The sequence below is a fragment of the Lepisma saccharinum genome, chromosome 8, assembly GCF_977018435.1.
Source record: "Lepisma saccharinum chromosome 8, izLepSacc3.1, whole genome shotgun sequence".
In the NCBI taxonomy this organism is placed as follows: Eukaryota; Metazoa; Arthropoda; class Insecta; order Zygentoma; family Lepismatidae; genus Lepisma; species Lepisma saccharinum.
In genome coordinates this window covers 45227347-45245132 of record NC_139236.1, presented here as the reverse complement: position 1 = coordinate 45245132, position 17786 = coordinate 45227347, and the positions used below count along the sequence as shown (strand labels likewise).

At 38.2% G+C, this 17786-nt stretch overlaps 1 protein-coding gene across 2 annotated transcripts in view; it reads right to left on the bottom strand.

Moving 5' to 3' along the window:
• The window catches only part of LOC145991441 (four-jointed box protein 1-like), a 52078-nt gene that overhangs the window by 6240 nt on the left and 28052 nt on the right, over window positions 1-17786 (bottom strand). The window contains exons 2-3 of one of the 2 annotated variants that reach the window (XM_083127447.1): window positions 13310-13353; window positions 1387-2134 (exon numbers count right to left, since the gene is read on the bottom strand). In XM_083127447.1, coding sequence (XP_082983573.1) covers window positions 1387-2055 — 669 coding nt within the window. In that variant the 5' untranslated portion in view covers window positions 2056-2134; window positions 13310-13353. Of the gene's footprint in view, window positions 1-1386; window positions 2135-7012; window positions 7207-13309; window positions 13354-17786 lie in introns of those variants that run through there. The other variant, XM_083127448.1, reaches the window with a different exon arrangement.

The window sequence follows — 17786 nt, the reverse complement described above, 5'->3', positions numbered from 1 at the left end:
ATATTAATTAATTTGCCTATTTTAAATATTATTATTAGACAAAAATTATATTAAGATATTAATTATAAACATTTACACTATTCTTGATAATGTTATGTGTGACACACTTTGTTTTCAAATCACTCTCAGAATATATTTCTAGACACATGCGTGAAGAAAAGATTTGCATGCTATTTCTGAAAATGTGTAGCAAGATGCATTCCAACACTGGAAAAAAATGTAGGAATGACATATTTTTGAAAGTAGTTTTGGACAGACTTTGTAATAATCTACAATGAAAAAAATCATGAGAAGTGTGGTGATTCTATTAACATTATTCACAGCATGTGTTGGATTAAATACCTTGACCTTTAAACTCAAAATTAATGGACTGTTCCAGTTTTATACATATATTAGTAACCCAGCCCAGGACATCCTTTCTATCCTTCATGTGAACTCTTTTAACTTTGTTCCTGTTGATTCTCATTAGCCACCTTTCACTGAAGTCATGGTTCAATTACCATGTTGTGAATGATTGTACAGGTGATTTGATTGTAGTGATTTTCCCTCCTCCTAGTTTCTTGTGTGTGAAGTAAAATAATGAAAGCAAACTACTAGTAGTACTGCATATTCAATCTTAGATTCAATTGTTGATGTGCCACACTTTACTTCCTGCTTTAGTGATTAAAAATGGTCTATCAGATGAGGCATGTTAATACTAAGTTTGTTATGGAGAATAGGAATTGAATTTGGAATGTTTATTAAAATATTTTTTTAGTTTGTTTTTTTATGAACCTCGATGGTCTAGTTAATAAGGTCAGAATTCTTCCAGCATTGTCCCTGCATAAAACGGCTCTGGGGCTCACCCAGCCTCAAATCAATGGGTACCTGTGGGCAACCGTGGGTAATAACAGCAGCTGGAGCATGGTGCTAATCATGTCACCTCCAAAATTGTTGAGATGTGAAGGCACATTCCCTAAATGTGCCCTCATGGCATGATGCTGTATGCATGGGGAACTTGACCTATTTTTTTAGGTTAAATGCACACTATTAATACATAACATCTGTACAAACATCTGAGAACTAAAATTTAGGACACTGCTGTGAAGGAGCCTTGTTTCAACAATGGGGTTCATTTTTTTTCTGATGAAAGTACACCAATAATCAAAGAATACATTTTTTTGAAGATCTTGGATATTGTTGAAAAATCATGAAAATACAGCTCACTTAATTTTCAAATTTAAAATGAGTTCAAAAGAGCCATTTATCATTACACCATTAAGCAGATTTTCTATAGGCATATAGGTTTCTTCAGGTGTATTAAAATTGCCACTCAGAACAAATTGTATGTTCAAGGTAGATCAAGTTTAAATATTAAGATTATGGTACTAATTGAAGTAACCTTACCTGTGATAGAACAACCACGGGGACATTCTGAATGCCAAGAAGGCGAGCAAGATAAAAACTCATTAACTCCCCCTGAATGAGATAGTCATGTGGGTGTCTGTAGCGAGCACATGCTCTGCTTCCGTCAGCCAGAGTCACGAACTGGTTCTTCGGTCTCCCACAACGAATCCACGTGGGAGCTTCCATGCGAGTAACTGGTTGAATTCTAAGTTGGGCCATGATGTTTGTAACCTGGTCATCTTTCACACCACTTGGTAACGCAGCCTCAATCTCCGGTGACCAGAAAATACCACTTTGCACAATGGGTGTTCCGTAGACGGAAATCAAGCTGTCCGTGGAGTGAAACCGGAATGACACTTTTGATTGTGGAACATCCCAGTGCAAAAGAGGAAAGTCATTTTCTTGAAATTCAGGATTTGAGTAATCTTCATCATTTTCATCATCATTTGGGTCTTCGACAATGTCGTCATCACCAAATTCACCCTCGTCTTCACTGTAAACTGTCTGCCCACCGTATTCTGCATCCAACCTTCTGTTCAGGTTGATGAGCCTTCGTTGTTGCAGATTTGAAGTTGATGAGGGATGGCATGGGAGATTCAGGACAAGTAACAACACGGCTGTGCATGTACATGTCAGCAAGGCCACTCTGAAGGCCTTGCAAACTCTCATGCTATCACCGCAGTTGAGTTGACATTACCATGTGCCTCGTAGCAACTGCTTGTCGTGGCATCTTACTGCTGGAGTCACCCTGAAGAAAACAAGAGAAAAATATAAATAATGTGGTGTAAAAGAATTCTTGCACTTATTGTGTCAGTTACACTGATGTAAAGATATACCAAGTTTAAGTTTTGTTGTTGAATTATTTAAGGGCACGAGGAACAGTTTCCATGTCAGCCAGATGCAAGTACCTGCAACTGCTCCTCCCCCACAGACCTTTCCTCACGGCAAAACAATCAGGGAATTCTAGAGTATCACTGCGACAGAAAATTTCCCAACTTGGTTGGGAATTGCTGAATTTTATCAGTTCCGATTCCTGAACGTTGTAATTATAGAAATTTCCCGTCCAGACTAAAATTTTAAAAAAATTTAAAGCCCCATGCAATGTCTCTGGTGAAATGAAAACGTTCTCTCGTTATTTTGTTGGACATGGCAGGTAATTGCTGTAACTTATTTGTAAATCACAGTAAAACATTTTTTTTTTGTAATAAACTATCTTGACACAAAGGGTATAAATGTGATGGACAGTGTTCTTGATGATACTTAGGCACTACACAGTAATCGCCGGGAAAAGTGCGTAGACTGGAAAGTGACTTTCAGACGCGACGCTTGTCGCTCGGACTGGGTTGTTTTCTCAATAGTGTCGCCTCGGTCTGTTGGTAGCGCTTGCGCAGTGAATGCTTTTATACAGACTGAATGACGCTCGTGTCACTTGTCACTTCGGTGTGAAACCCCGCGTCGAGGGTCGGTTCTGTTTGAAGTCTTAGTAAGGGAGCGCGTTCGGTCACTGTTCACATCGCAGTTTTTTTTTCTCTCTGGGAAAGTGGGGGGAGGGGCGACTATAGTTCATCTATCCCTTTGGTGTCGTCATTGCTTATAAACGTTATAGTATCCTGTAAGATTTTTTTTTCCAAGATCTGTGGAGAGGCACAAAAAAAGATCGCTACGCAGACCCGTAGCTAGGAATTCTTTGTAAGGAGGGGGGGGCTAAGAAACTCCTAGAGGGGGCAATTTCTTATTATATTGTGTCGCATTGGCAGATATAGCAGGGTACACAGAGGCACTTGCCCCCTCCCCCAAAAGAAATAAGTAACAGAAAAGGGATGATAGCCTATCTTGAAACTACAACGAACAATAAAAACTTCGAGCAATATTTCGATAATGATCTTTCCAGATTGCCAAAGAATCAATGGCGTGTTCAAGGGGGGACTGGTGGGTGTTATACCCCCCCCTCTTGATCCAATATTTTAAAAAATATGTATTGAAACTATTACTTGTTCAGAGAACGTTACTGTTACTCGAGACTACTTGAAATTATTTTTTAGTTGCTGCTAAGCCTCTATATTTGCAAGTGCTAAAATTGAAAATTGTTGTGTGATAAAAAACACCGTTAATATTCTCAAGAAGAAAACCACTGAAATTAAATGAGTAAGTGTTGTGAGGAACATCAGCAGATGTATTTTAAGATGTTCCGTCATTCACGTGTCACTCTCCTCATTTTATACATAGATAGATATTTACAAGTGACCCACGCGTTGAATGCTCGCACGTTAAGAATAATTTTCATAAGAGAAAGAAAAAGTCTGGTCCAAATTGTAAAGTCAAGACGTGCGCAGATTGTAGATGTTATTATAAACAAACAGAATTAATCAGTAACTACAATTATTTACCTAAACATCACTCATATAACACTTAGAATAGAGCTGTAAAATATGTATTTTAGCTGTTTGAGTTATTTCATAGAGCACAAGTAAGTGTTTGGATAAACCCTCTCTTCTAAATCTGTAATTTTGTAAACGTCACGTAATATCATTTGATCCGGTTGCTGTTTGTATAAAAAGAAAGCACTATATTCGGCGACTAGATAATTCATAAACATGATGGAAAGTTTGCCTGTCTCTTTTTTATCTAGGAATGTGGATTATTTTATTTTTATGTTGTTGGAAAATGATTAATTTAATTTATTTATGTTTGGACAGTTAATTTTATAGTTCTCCAGCTTAATCGTGAGCTAAATTAGAAATTGATAAATTTCGTGACATAAGAGAAAGACTTTCGTATGTTGTGTTGTAAATTAGTTCCCTTGTAATAGAGTGGCTCCTGGTTCGATAGCAGGTGGCAGGCACATAGTGGTTCAGATTAGGATTTCAGCTTAGAAAACTGGCCTTTAACCTACATGGCCACAAGCCACGATGAAGAAACCAAGCTATTCGAGTAATTTATCCATAAGATTGCATCTTTTCCTGTCCAGCTCGAAACTTTTGATGTCGCTTCTCGCTAATTACATTAATTTGAAAGTAATACGCTTCATCAGATATGCTGTACACATTGTGGACAAAATACAAGTGAAGCTTGTGCATGAACATTAATGAAGACGTTGCGAAGTCGTGCTTTTGTGGAAGGTGAGTGTTTCCAACCCTAAATGATTACCGTTCTCTGATTTCCGTTAACATAGTGGATTCTGGTATATGACGACGAATCTTATTAACCAACGGCACATATTTATTTCAAAATGAAGTGTCATTATTTTGGAATCTACGGAGGCATTTATTCATTCGGTAAGAATTTTACGAGAGTCTCAATTCTATTTTTGTGCTCCAATACGAAACCAACGTGCACGTGTAAAAAAAAAGTAAAGCCCGACAATTTTTAATTTTAAAAAATTCCATTTACTCTTAAAGTTAAATGAGAGGACAACCATTGACTTATTTTTAATAGCCTAGGTGATTGATGTGGGGGTCGGGGTTCCTCCTCTCATGTGCCTCCCCGGCTGTGACAAACTCTTCTTCCTTTCGGATTTCTATTATTTTTCTCCATCGCATATTCAGTGCCAACTTTGCGATTTTGTTCGCCAAAGTGTACGGGGAAGGAGATTTTGTTCTTCTTCAAGCTTCTCCTGGATTAGGATAACACTATTTCCGAAAGATTTTCTTTTTTTGCATCATTTTCAGGAATTATATCAGTGCTATTTCCATCTCGCTTATTCTAATGGCATTTTTTCTTTTCGGTATTTAGTGTTGCTTTTCTTCCATTATCGATTACTCGCGACGATGAAGAGAGAGACAGGCAACATGCGAACTCGGGGCCCTCACATTCTAACGCATTGTGATATCCACTTCGTCACGAACGTCAAAAATGCGTTTTTTTAAATATATTTTTCACGAATTTTTCACATTTACATTACTTCGATTGTAGACGTGGACAGTTCAGGTAATTAATATTTACGCTGCAATCTCTCCGTTAGCCATTTTCTTTGAGTCGGAGAGAGACAAAATTCCCTGCTTGTGGTTAAAATGATTGATAGTAAGCAACACTGCTGGTTTCCGAACACCTACTTCGGCTGTACTGCCAGATCCGAAGCTGGATTTCAACTCAAACGAGTGTGCCACTTTCTGTGAACAGAAGTGTACCAACAGCTTTGGGCGCCTCTGCAAAACTGATTAAGGGAGCCCTTTATAATTCATGCTTCATAATGATTTCCTCTAGTTTCCAGTAGCCTATGCAAGATTTTTACTCACAAAGGAATCTAACGTGAATCCAACAACACCATTGTGTTGTGTTATGCAAGAAAAATCTAATTAATCAAATAATAATGGTTACATATTATCTACACTTTGATGAATTGTGTAAAAATTTGTAATACATTTTTTTGTACTTGCTAAAACATTAAAACATGGGTCCCTTGGTCCACCACGGACTCTATTTCCTTCAAAGGGGATCACTACATACAATGTGTGCCTACTGGTTACGTTAACCACTTTGCAAAATATTGTGTAAATTGTATTATATTATAGTTGACATGTTGTCATCATTATTAATTCATATTAAATTTCATAGAAATAAATTGTTTTAATAGGGCGCAAATAACTTGACGAGGCGCCATGGCATTCTCTTTAACATTTTTTTTACTATAGATCGTTTGGCTCCCAGGGCCCACTCCCGCCGCCCCATAGCTATGGCTCTTAAGTTTGACTATAAGAATAGCAGACATTGTAAGCGAAGCGAACAAGAAAATTTTACGAAATGTATTGTTATTTGTATAAAATTTGAAATGGAAGGGGGCAATTGCCCCTCTGTGCCCCTTGCAAGTGCCCTTGGCCGTCTGGAAGAAAAATGCAAGGAATACGTAAAAACTAATTCCATCATGAGTATCCAATTGCCTAGTCTTGTTTTTTTACTTCAATGTTTGCTTCCCCTAGAATGGACTTCCGTCCAAGGTCGGGGGGACAATGCCCCCTGCCCCCTGTTGTTGCGGCGCTGTATACGAGTGTCTCTTCATCAATTTCACGTCATCACTCATTCTTGCGATTAGCTAGAAGTGGCAGAAAAGCAAGGATAAGTAACAAAAATCAAATATCCACTCCCTCTCTCTACTACATGAATCACTATTACCAAAAGGTAGACTTGGGAAACAAAAATTTAAGCAGTTCCAAGTTCATAGCAACACATCCAAGAAAAACATCCGAACACATTAGGCACCTTTAATACAAGACAACTCAAAATGTCACAACTATTCTAGATACTGAAAATTGCGAAATCATTTTCCGAAGTCTGAATCTGGAAGGGAATTCACGCTCCCCCCCCCCCCCAATCATGATACGACATTATACGGAATCCCATACACCCTAATAAATCACAAAATCAATAAGTGTCTTTGTTATGTTGCTAGAGTAACACATGATATAATTGTAAAGATTATTGAGAATTTCAGGTAGGAATGTGTTCTGTATTTTTCAGAGGGGGGGACAATTGCCCCCCCTGCCCCCCTCTAGCTACGGGCCTGGCTACACCATTGGGAAGTAAATTACATTTACCTCCACAGTTTTCAACGTATTCATTCATCTCCTCAATATTTAACAAACGAGAGAAGTTAGTACTTTTGGGAGAAACAAATCTCAAGAATACATACCGATCGTGAAGCCCTTGTAGTGCAATTCCAAAGCAACTGTTTTTGAAGTGAAGTATGAACCTAATCTCGGTATCACTCTCTTTAGTCTCAGACTGCGAGAATCCCCCTGTCATTTGGTATTTGCAGTGGTCTAGGTTAGGGAGGGGAATTCTCACCTCCTCGACTTCCATTCTTATCAGGGCGGCCCCAAACTCAATTTGTAAAGCGTCAAGCTGACTGATGAATGACGCGCCGTCTGGAGAGTTGACTGGAATATAATTTTCGCGAATCCTCTAAATAATCTGTGGCAGATTCCGACTAGCGGAGGCACTGCTCGCTTTACAACAACGTCATTATTTTGCCTCGTAACATTGAAAATTCGCATGTTAGCGGCACTTAGCACGAGAATGCCAATTCCAAAATTTCATTTCAGGAATATTGCTTACGACATCCGTTTAGGCAGATGTGAAGACGCGATGTTTCCAGTTAGCGGCAGAAGGGACCGACCGCAGTAAAAAAAAAGGGGGAGAGGGAGGACAAAAATGCAACGTTGCCGCTTCTCTTACCTACCCTTCGAGTAAAAATAAAGTGATGAACAAACTCGTTTGTTGCTACACACATTTCATTTCTCTCACTCCAAAATAATTCTAAAATACTATTAGGATAAATCATTTTAAAAATGACAGATCCAACCAATGAAAGAACCAAAATAATAAAAGGACCTGTATTATAGTCCCCCATGTGCACTAACTTGAATAACTAACATGCAAAGGGAGGAGAGGTTATCCAACATTTTCCGTGTAGAAGAGAGTAAAAGGAATGTTATGGGCGGTGTAATGCAAATGTATTCCGAAATATATCTTACATTGTCTGCAGCCTACCGAAAAGAATATTCAGGCAAGAGACGATGCCACGGGAGGGGACAAGTGGGCAGACACTCCCTGCTCGACCAGTCTGCCCTTGCCTCTCCCCAGGAAACTATTAAAAAAAACTACATAAATAAATGCTGTTTTATCCAAAATCTGCCTCCCCTCTCCTGTATATTTTCTGTCCCCTTCACTGATCGTGGGGGGTGGAGGAAGGCCAGCAGCCAGAATTTTATTTCTGGAGGGGCTCTCATCCCTTATCAGCTGCCATGTAACGATTATAAAAAGCGGCAGTTTATGAACCAACAAAACATTTGTAGGATTTCGGGGGGGGGGGGCTTCAGCCTCCGAGACCCCACCCCCAATGACTACGTGCTGGGACGTGGTGAGGAGTATACTGTCATAACAATACGATACATAAAATTCCATGAAAATGCCAGGACGTTTCACGATAAGGGAAGGGAAACAATTGCATATTTTATGATTTTTTTTAAGTTACACATTACTTGTATTGTACCTCAGTATTGTATGTTGTAGAAGTATTCATGGCAGAATCACACGGAAAGGTACTTGTATTGGATTAAATGGGGTAATTAATTCCCTTTGGTTGGCGTTGAACTAACTGCCTGCCTACCTGCCCGATGTGATGGTTGCCTGGCTGGCTGCTTGACTGGTTAGGAGGTATAGGACATGTTCTACTTGCTACTGGCTTTCCTCGACTGGATTCTGTGAAACAGCCAATCAGAGCAAAGTTTGGCCATGTGAAGATAATCTGTGAGTTTGCAAAGGGGAGTTTTTTTGTCTGTGGCTTCCGAGTGTTGGCTGTTTTTGTTAATTTCTTGATATAAAGAAGGGAAAGAGATGACGTGCAGTGTATTCGTGTTCAGTTCATTAATATTTAGGTATTTATGCATAGCGATGAGATGTGTACGTGACAAAATATGATTAGCCGAAAATGAAAATTCTCATTACAACTTACAAGTGTATTAAATTAAATGTTTGATTTTTTTAAAAAAAAATGTGAATGAATCCTACGAATCTCATGTATGAATATGCATACCCGAGTTAATTAAAAAGCTTTTTCGGTTCGCATTGATTACCCTATTTTCTTTTCGAGCCTATCTATAGACCATACTTTTCTTTTTTAATTTTTAATAAAATCACAAAGCAGTAATTCTCCTACAACATTCTTCAAATATTTCGTCCATCTTCACAAATTGTCTGCTCTGAGCAAGGACGTATTTAGGGGGTCCGCCCCCCCCGAAAGACTTATCAAGTACTAAAATTAAATAATGAAAAATATACTCGTTTAGGATTTGTTGTATAATTACGTCCGAACTTATTGGAACACAAGGATTATATTGGGATCAACGGCTTTGAAGGACAGGAAAGACGTATTTAGGGGGAGTCCAGGGGTCCGAAAGACTTACCCAAGTACTAAAATTAAGTAATGAAAGTATTAGCATTTTTGCATAATTGCATAATCGATGGTTATTAATTTCCTCTGAACTTTTTAGAACGTAAGGATTATATTGCTTTGAATGACATTAAGATTTATGTACACTACTACTCAAAATAATATGCATAACATATTAATCAGAAACTTACTTTTCTCCAACTACAAGTAATATCATTTTTGTTATTCTATTTGACGTCCACATTCAGGATCTCTTTGAAAAGTGTCTCGATTCGGGATGTGTTTATCACAGATTTGATGTCTCAGTGGAATTTTAACTATGATCTCCCCTTGCTCTGCGCAATATCTTATGGGAACAAAAGTCTATCGACAAGTGTGAAGCGAAAACTAGCAAATGGGTAGCCAGTCCATCGGCAACTAAGGCATTCCTACTGAAAATCCAGTTTTCGTGTGATGGGTTAGGGTTCAGCTCCGCCCTCCTCTAAACATCTGGGCCTCCGCCATGGCGCAGTGGTAGCGTCATTGCCTTGTAATCAAGGGGTCCCGCGGGTTCGATACCCGATGGAGGCACAAGTGGTTCGGATCCCACTTTAAACTGTATGTAGGTCCAGTCCCGATTAGCCTTACTGTGCATAAAGTGGACTTAAAACACCAACTCAAACCAAACCCTAAACATCTGGCATAGCCTACTGATTAGTGCAAATTCAGAAACAAAAATCGACAACCCATTTTCAAATATTTACTCAAAGCTAAGCTTTACAGAAATGCAACAGGGAGGCAACAGCTGAGAGAACCCTGCCATGGGACAATCGAGCCACAATTTTCAAATGTTTAGAATTCCTGAAACTTGTGTGGAACAAGTTTTATTCTTGGAATCCCAGTTCACCTGCAACCCCTCCACTTTCACTTTTGGCCGCCCTCTTTCTAGTGTTGATCCTGGTTCAGGCTGAAAATTATCTTATGAGTCTCCAAAAATTCCCTTTCGGCTTTAAAATTTGTTTGAGTATGAGTTTTTAAGACCACTTTATGCACAGATGGGCTAATCGAGACTGGACCTACAGTTTTAAGTAGGATCCGAAAAACAGGGTTGTTAAATGACCAGGAATTTTAAATAAATTCAATTCCGGTCCAGGAGAGAAAATCAGCAACCGTAAAGAACCTTTTTATCTGTAAAGTATACAATTCGGTCCAGGACCCTTTTTATCGGATCAATTTAAATACGGTCCAGGAACTTTTTTTTCGGATCAATTTAAATAGGTCCAGGAACCTTTTTTTTTCCTGATCCGTATTGTAATGAAACAATACGCAACGTGGACCGATTTAAATTGTGCGAGAAAAAAGGTTCCGGTCCTGTTACGAAACCGGAGAACCCATTAGAATGTGTGGGCTCCTCGATCTTTAACAATCCCAGGGTAGGGGGGGGGGGATTAAAGGTCCAGGAAATTTAAATAAATTCAATTCCGGTCCGGGAGAGGAAATCAGCAAGTGTAAATGGGTTCTAGACCGTAAAGAACCTTTTTATGTATAACTTATTTTAATTCGGTCCAGGAACCATTTTCCGGATCAATTTAAATTCGGTCCAAGTTCCGTATTGAAATGAAACAATACGCAACTTCAAACGAATTTAAATTGTAAATTGCGTAACCCAATAGAACCGATTAGAATGTATGGGTCCCTGGATCTTCAAACAACGCTACCGAAATACTCGCATCTCCATCGAACCCAGGACCTCTTGATTACAAAGCCATGACGTTACCACTGCGCCATCGGTTAGGATAGACGTTTAAATTACCTGTATCGTTGGCAGCCCAGAGAGACTTACCAAGTACAAAATAATAAAAATATATTTTTTAGCATTTGTATAATGGATGGTTATTTATTTCTTCTGGAGTTATTATAACGCAAGGCTTATGTTAGGATCTTACTGCTTTGAAGGACAGTACCAAAGAAGATTTATGCACGCTAGTACCTATAATAAGATGCATAAAATATTAATCAGAAACTTTACTTTTCATGAAGTGGATCTAATATCCTTTTTGTCAATCAATTAATATTCAATTCTTTGTCTATGTTACATTAATTTCTTTGTCAGGGCACTTATATTTATACAAATTTTGGCGATTTTAACTACACGTAAGCTAGATAATGAATACGTGATGTTATATCTATATTCTTGTACGTCTTTTTATCTGTTCACGTAAAAATAGCAATACAATATTAATTAATTTGCATATTTAATTACATAAGTAATTATAATTATTTTAATTTACACATTGATATTATTATTATTTCTGAGAACCTTGGTTCGGACCCCCCCTCCGAAGTTACGTATCTGATTCGTTGGATAAGGTGTCCCCCATTGACAAGAGCTGGAACCTGAAACCTTTGCCTACACAGCCCGTTACGCTCACCACCTTCCCCACAGATATCGGCGTGGAATATAGGTTAAACCTACACTCGGTTCCATAACACGCATGTGACTGTACATAAGACTCTTTAAGCATTTTGATCAATTATGGATGAATATGCACCCTCGAAAGTTTTATTCTCTCCTGAGTTGTGAAAGTGCATTGGTTCATCAAGGATTTCCTGATATGATTGTTTTATAATTCTGATTGTCCCTTAGTGCTGTTGTTGTTGTTGTTATTATTATTATTACATTTTTCCATTGACACAAGTAGCCAATAATTCTGGCTCTCAAACTTGATCAACCCTGTGTAACTCGTTATATATGTATGATGACGATAACAACAATACGCAATGTGTTAACAACTATGACACCATATAGTGAAGCTTAATGTATTTACTAGTAGTAATTTATGTCATTGTGATGCAGTTTGTAAAAGTGCCTTGGTGGTGTTTATTTATTTTACTACAGTATTGCTCCTAGTTAAAGTTATTCTATGTTTTTACCCCAAATCAATAAATAAGTGTAATTCCCAATGATTAAAGTGTGGTGAGAGCTCACAGTCATTCAGCGAAGAAACTCCTAAAATTTGCATCATGAAAGTAGACAAACGTAACTACTACTGCCTAATGGTATGGAAATAAGGACAAAGACTCTTATAAAGGTTTCAAGGGTAAGTGAATCAGTTTCTTCTTGGTGTTGTGGTGCAATCAGTGGAGCTCATTGAATAACTTCCAAGTTCATTGTGCTTCTAAGCTCAAAAAGGGCACACTTAATTGCTTTCGAACATCACATGGGAGTGAAACGTGTTACCCACAGAGAAAGTGGATTAAAATAATTTTGCTTGTGATACCTCTACATCCAGATTCAAACTCTTTGCTGTTATCTTCCAGTTTTTGGTATTATTTTAATAGAAAATACAAATAATTCTCACATATCAAATTAATAGACTATTCATCGACGATATATGTTACTGCCATAAAAAAAATATTGTCAATCCGCCAATCATTTTCTGTTCCTCTCCAAATTCCTCAAGAACATGTGCGTCGGGCCCGTGCTCAGTATTTATTGTATTATATTTGGCATAAAAGATTCGTTTCTAAACGTGTTTATGTAAATGGAACAAAATGCAACATCTCAGTGATTTATGTTTGGATCTGACTGTAAAATATGTCATTGATTAAATTATGGTCTTCACTACAATAATTTGTATTTGATTCATATCTTCAGAAAACTGTATCGGCATTCATTATGTTAAAAATAAATGGACTTAACTTGCATAATATTTTCAAAAAGATAATAAAAATGTAGATATAATTTGAAAAAATTAAATGTACATAATGAAAAATAATTGTAAGTATAATTAGTGCACGTCGATATGTCGAAACTGTTTAAAGAATAATAAGTAAGTATTATCCAGTTTACCGTTAATAAAATTGAAATACATCCATAATCAATAATAATTATTATAATATTGAAAGTATATTTAAATTTTATCATTGTGGGACTACTGAAACTTGAAAACCCCTCATTATTTCCATATAAATACGGCTGTGGCAAGTGGCTACATACTAAATAAACCTTCTGCAAACGAATTGTAACAAAAATAGAGAATACAGTTTACGTACCTCAGTGCCCATTAACATGTTTCTGGCAGAAACATGAAATTTCAAGTAAATAGAAAAGCGCGACAGCGATACAACTGCGCAGTGTTGCAACCCAGCGAGAGGGATAGCTGGAGGGATTTTCAAAACCAGCGAGAGGGATAGCGGGAGGGCTTTTCCATTCATTTGCTTGCAATACGTGTAATTAGTGACGCGTAATTATCAATACGTGTAATTAGTGACGCGTAATTATTAATACGTATTATTAATACGTAATTTCATAAGATTTCTACATGTTGCTTCAAGAATGAAATATTTCCGCTTCCTGACTGAAATATTTCCTCAAGGCGATTTCTGAAGAAGAGCCGAACATGTATCGACAGAACAAATATCAATCTACAGAATTCAATTTTTTTTGTCAAAAAAGTTTCTTTAAAATCACATATTTTGAACCCACAATCTTCAGATCACAGAATACTTCTTCGATAAGCAGGCCAATGTTCGCGCCGCGATTTCTCAAGAAGCGGTCAGCGACTCAACATGATACACACATGTATCGATAGAATAAACATTAATCTACCCAATTCATATTTTTGGTCCACCAATTTTCTTCAAAATCACGTTTTTTGAACCCACAATCTTCAGATCACAGAATACTTCTTCGATAAGGAGGCCAATGTTCGCGCCGCGATTTCTCAAGAAGCGGTCAGCGACTCAACATGATACACACATGTATCGATACAATAAGCATTAATCTACCCAATTCATATTTTTGGTCCACCAATTTTCTTCAAAATCACGTTTTTTGAACCCACAATCTTCAGATCACAGAATACTTCTTCGATAAGCAGGCCAATGTTCGCGCCGCGATTTCTCAAGAAGCGGTCAGCGACTCAACATGATACACACATGTATCGATAGAATAAACATTAATTTACCCAATTCATATTTTTGGTCCACCAATTTTCTTCAAAATCACGTTTTTTGAGCCCACAATCTTCAGATCACAGAATACTTCTTCGATAAGCAGGCCAATGTTCGCGCCGCGATTTCTCAAGAAGCGGTCCGCGACTCAACATGATACACACATGTATCGATAGAATAAACATTAATCTACCCAATTCATATTTTTGGTCCACCAAATTTCTTCAAAATCACGTTTTTTGAGCCCACAATCTTCAGATCACAGAATACTTCTTCGATAAGCAGGCCAATGTTCGCGCCGCGATTTCTCAAGAAGCGGTCAGCGACTCAACATGATACACACATGTATCGATAGAATAAACATTAATCTACCCAATTCATATTTTTGGTCCACCAATTTTCTTCAAAATCACGTTTTTTGAACCCACAATCTTCAGATCACAGAATACTTCTTCGATAAGCAGGCCAATGTTCGCGCCGCGATTTCTCAAGAAGCGGTCAGCGACTCAACATGATACACACATGTATCGATAGAATAAACATTAATCTACCCAATTCATATTTTTGGTCCACCAATTTTCTTCAAAATCACGTTTTTTGAACCCACAATCTTCAGATCACAGAATACTTCTTCGATAAGCAGGCCAATGTTCGCGCCGCGATTTCTCAAGAAGCGGTCAGCGACTCAACATGATACACACATGTATCGATAGAATAAACATTAATCTACCCAATTCATATTTTTGGTCCACCAATTTTCTTCAAAATCACGTTTTTTGAACCCAAAATCTTCAGATCACAGAATACTTCTTCGATAAGGAGGCCAATGTTCGCGCCGCGATTTCTCAAGAAGCGGTCAGCGACTCAACACGATACACACATGTATCGACAGAATAAACATCAATCTACCCAATTCATATTTTCTGTCCACCAATTTGCTTCAATTATGAAGATGAAACATGTATTATGTTCTTAAACTGATGAAATGAGAAAGTGCTAAGTTTTAATTAAGGGACTATCATTATGCATGGAAACCAATGATTTTACTAGTATGATGAAACAGACTGATTTTGGTATATCTGTGGGGTACATTTTCAAACTTTATTGCTTTTTTGACACTATTTGAAAGAAACAAATTCCTTTGCGTGAGAGGCAGCCACCTCTTCTCTCATTATATTCTCCTGTGAAAGACGGGAGCTAGTCTTGAAGCGGAAAGTCTTTTGACCTTGACAAGGAAGGACATCTGAACCTCTGAATCCCCTGTGGGGATTATCTGCTAGCTTAGCATGCTTTCCTTCTTGGCGTTTCGATGGGGACGTAATTAAAGTGAAAACGATCCCGTTAACCTTCTATAGTGTTATGGTATTACATCCGAAATTGCTCAACTACTTTATAACCCTTGGCTGATTTACCGGGCTACAATGGCAGGTGCTTTACCCCTCCCACCAAGTCCCATGATTAAATATATAATGAAAAGTGATGAATGACAATTGTTCCCCACGAACGGAGAGACGTTCGAGCAACATAAAAATAAGTTCCTTCAAAAATATCCTTTCAGACTGTGAGGTTTAGTACTTTAGTCTCTCGTCCTCCCGAGATATAGTCGCTGGCTACTCTTGTCCTACCGCCTACAGTACAATTAGTCGATATGTTAAAAGTTGAAATGTATCACAACTGAATATGGAATCCAGGCTATCTTGAATACACGTCGATAATATTAGTATACTGACAACATTAGTACCCACCATGAACTGCAATTGCGGTGATGCCCATTTTTTGCAAAGAACAATAATTGAAAAAAGAGAGGGCCGCGGTCGTGTAGTCGGAATGGCGTCTGACGCGGGATACCCGGCTTCGATTCAAATCATTGGGCACTCAAATCGATGTGTGCCAGAAGGCAACCCTGAGGGATAAAGGCGGCTAGACCGTGGTTACAGCGCCAAGGCGCTGTACCGTGGTACTGATTATATCACCTCCAAAATGGCCGATACCGTGTGGGGCCCTAACCCATATCCTCTAAATGTGTCTTCATGGAACGGTGCTATATGCACGGGGAACTTTACAGTTCACCTTTTTTTAAAGAAAGGAGATAATTTATTTTGTACTTCGCTCAAACATGGGTCTCGGAGTCTCCCTCGGACCCTAGTTTGCCGTAAAGGGAGAATCTTGCACCACTATAGGCATTGAACTGGTTACGTAAATCATTTTGCAAAATATTATGGGCACTACCAACAAATAATATCTATATGTTAATATTTATCGTTAAAATCATTTACGTGACACTCAACAAACAAAAAGGAACTCTTGATTAATGATCGATTATTGCTGTTACACTGTTACTAATGTCTTGTATTAACTTTCGCATTAGTTTTATGGGGGAATTTTGTATGCTATTTACAGGATCTGCGGAGCTCTTATGACCGCCACTGAGCAAAATCCCGCAAAACCTCGTTATCTTTCAAACTGGGTGGCAACGATGGTTTACTTTCCCTTAGTAGATAAGATTCAGCATAGTGTTGGGTAAAAGTGGCATACACTTCTTACCGTATTTGTGCGGTAAATAATTCATAACATTTGAGATATTTACAGTTGACAGGACGCCTAGTCTACACGGATCGTATTCCAAATTTTGTTCCTTTCCAACAGAAATAATACTCGTCAGTAGGCAGCAGGCCCGTACCTAGATTTTTTTAGGGATGGCCAGATCAGAATATGTGTGTCTGTGTGCGTTTGTGTGTGCGCGTGTGGCGGACCTCACCGACGGCATAGTGGTAACGTGGTGGCCTTGTAATCAAAGGGTTCCGAGTTCGATACCTAGTGGAGGCTAATAGTGCTTCGGGCTCAACTTTAACTGTAGGTCCAGCCCTGATTAACCTTTCTGTGCATAAAATCATTCAAAATCTAACTCAAACAAACACACATATATGTGGTATTCATAAACTATCAAATTAATATCTGGCCGGCCCCAGTGGCAGAGTGGTAGTGAGCACATCACGCTACGACGACAGGGGTCCCGGGTTCGAATAACGGCCTGGGCATGGATGTTTGTGAGTATCCATTCATCAATTTCATCATATCATTACTCATCTCCATTTTCGGAAATTGGTCAAAAGTGGGTGGCACAGCAAGCGAACTAAAATAAAGCAAATCAATCACAAACCTTTACTAACATGTTCAAAATGTCAAGAAATTATGAAATATTTGAAAAGTTTGTATTAAGTGTGAGATTTTATTTAATTCTTGCTTTCTATTAACAATGATCAATAAGATTTCATTCTTCTATTAGTCTTGCATTCGTGTTTTACTTTGATTGGATATATGTTGCTATTGTTGTAAAACTGTTAGTGGTTGCTCGAATGGAAATATTTCTTTGTCTGCGCGCAGTGCCGGATCTACAAGCCACAAAATCCAGAAGTGAGGGGGGGGGGGGGAGTAAGCCTTTAGGGGCCCTCATCCATGTGCATAGTAGAGGGTTCGTATATGTGTATGTAAAAACTAAACGTAGTTACTCAGGGGTACAGAATGGAATATAATACGTGCATATATACAGTTAAGGTAAAGTTAAAGTTCCCTGTGC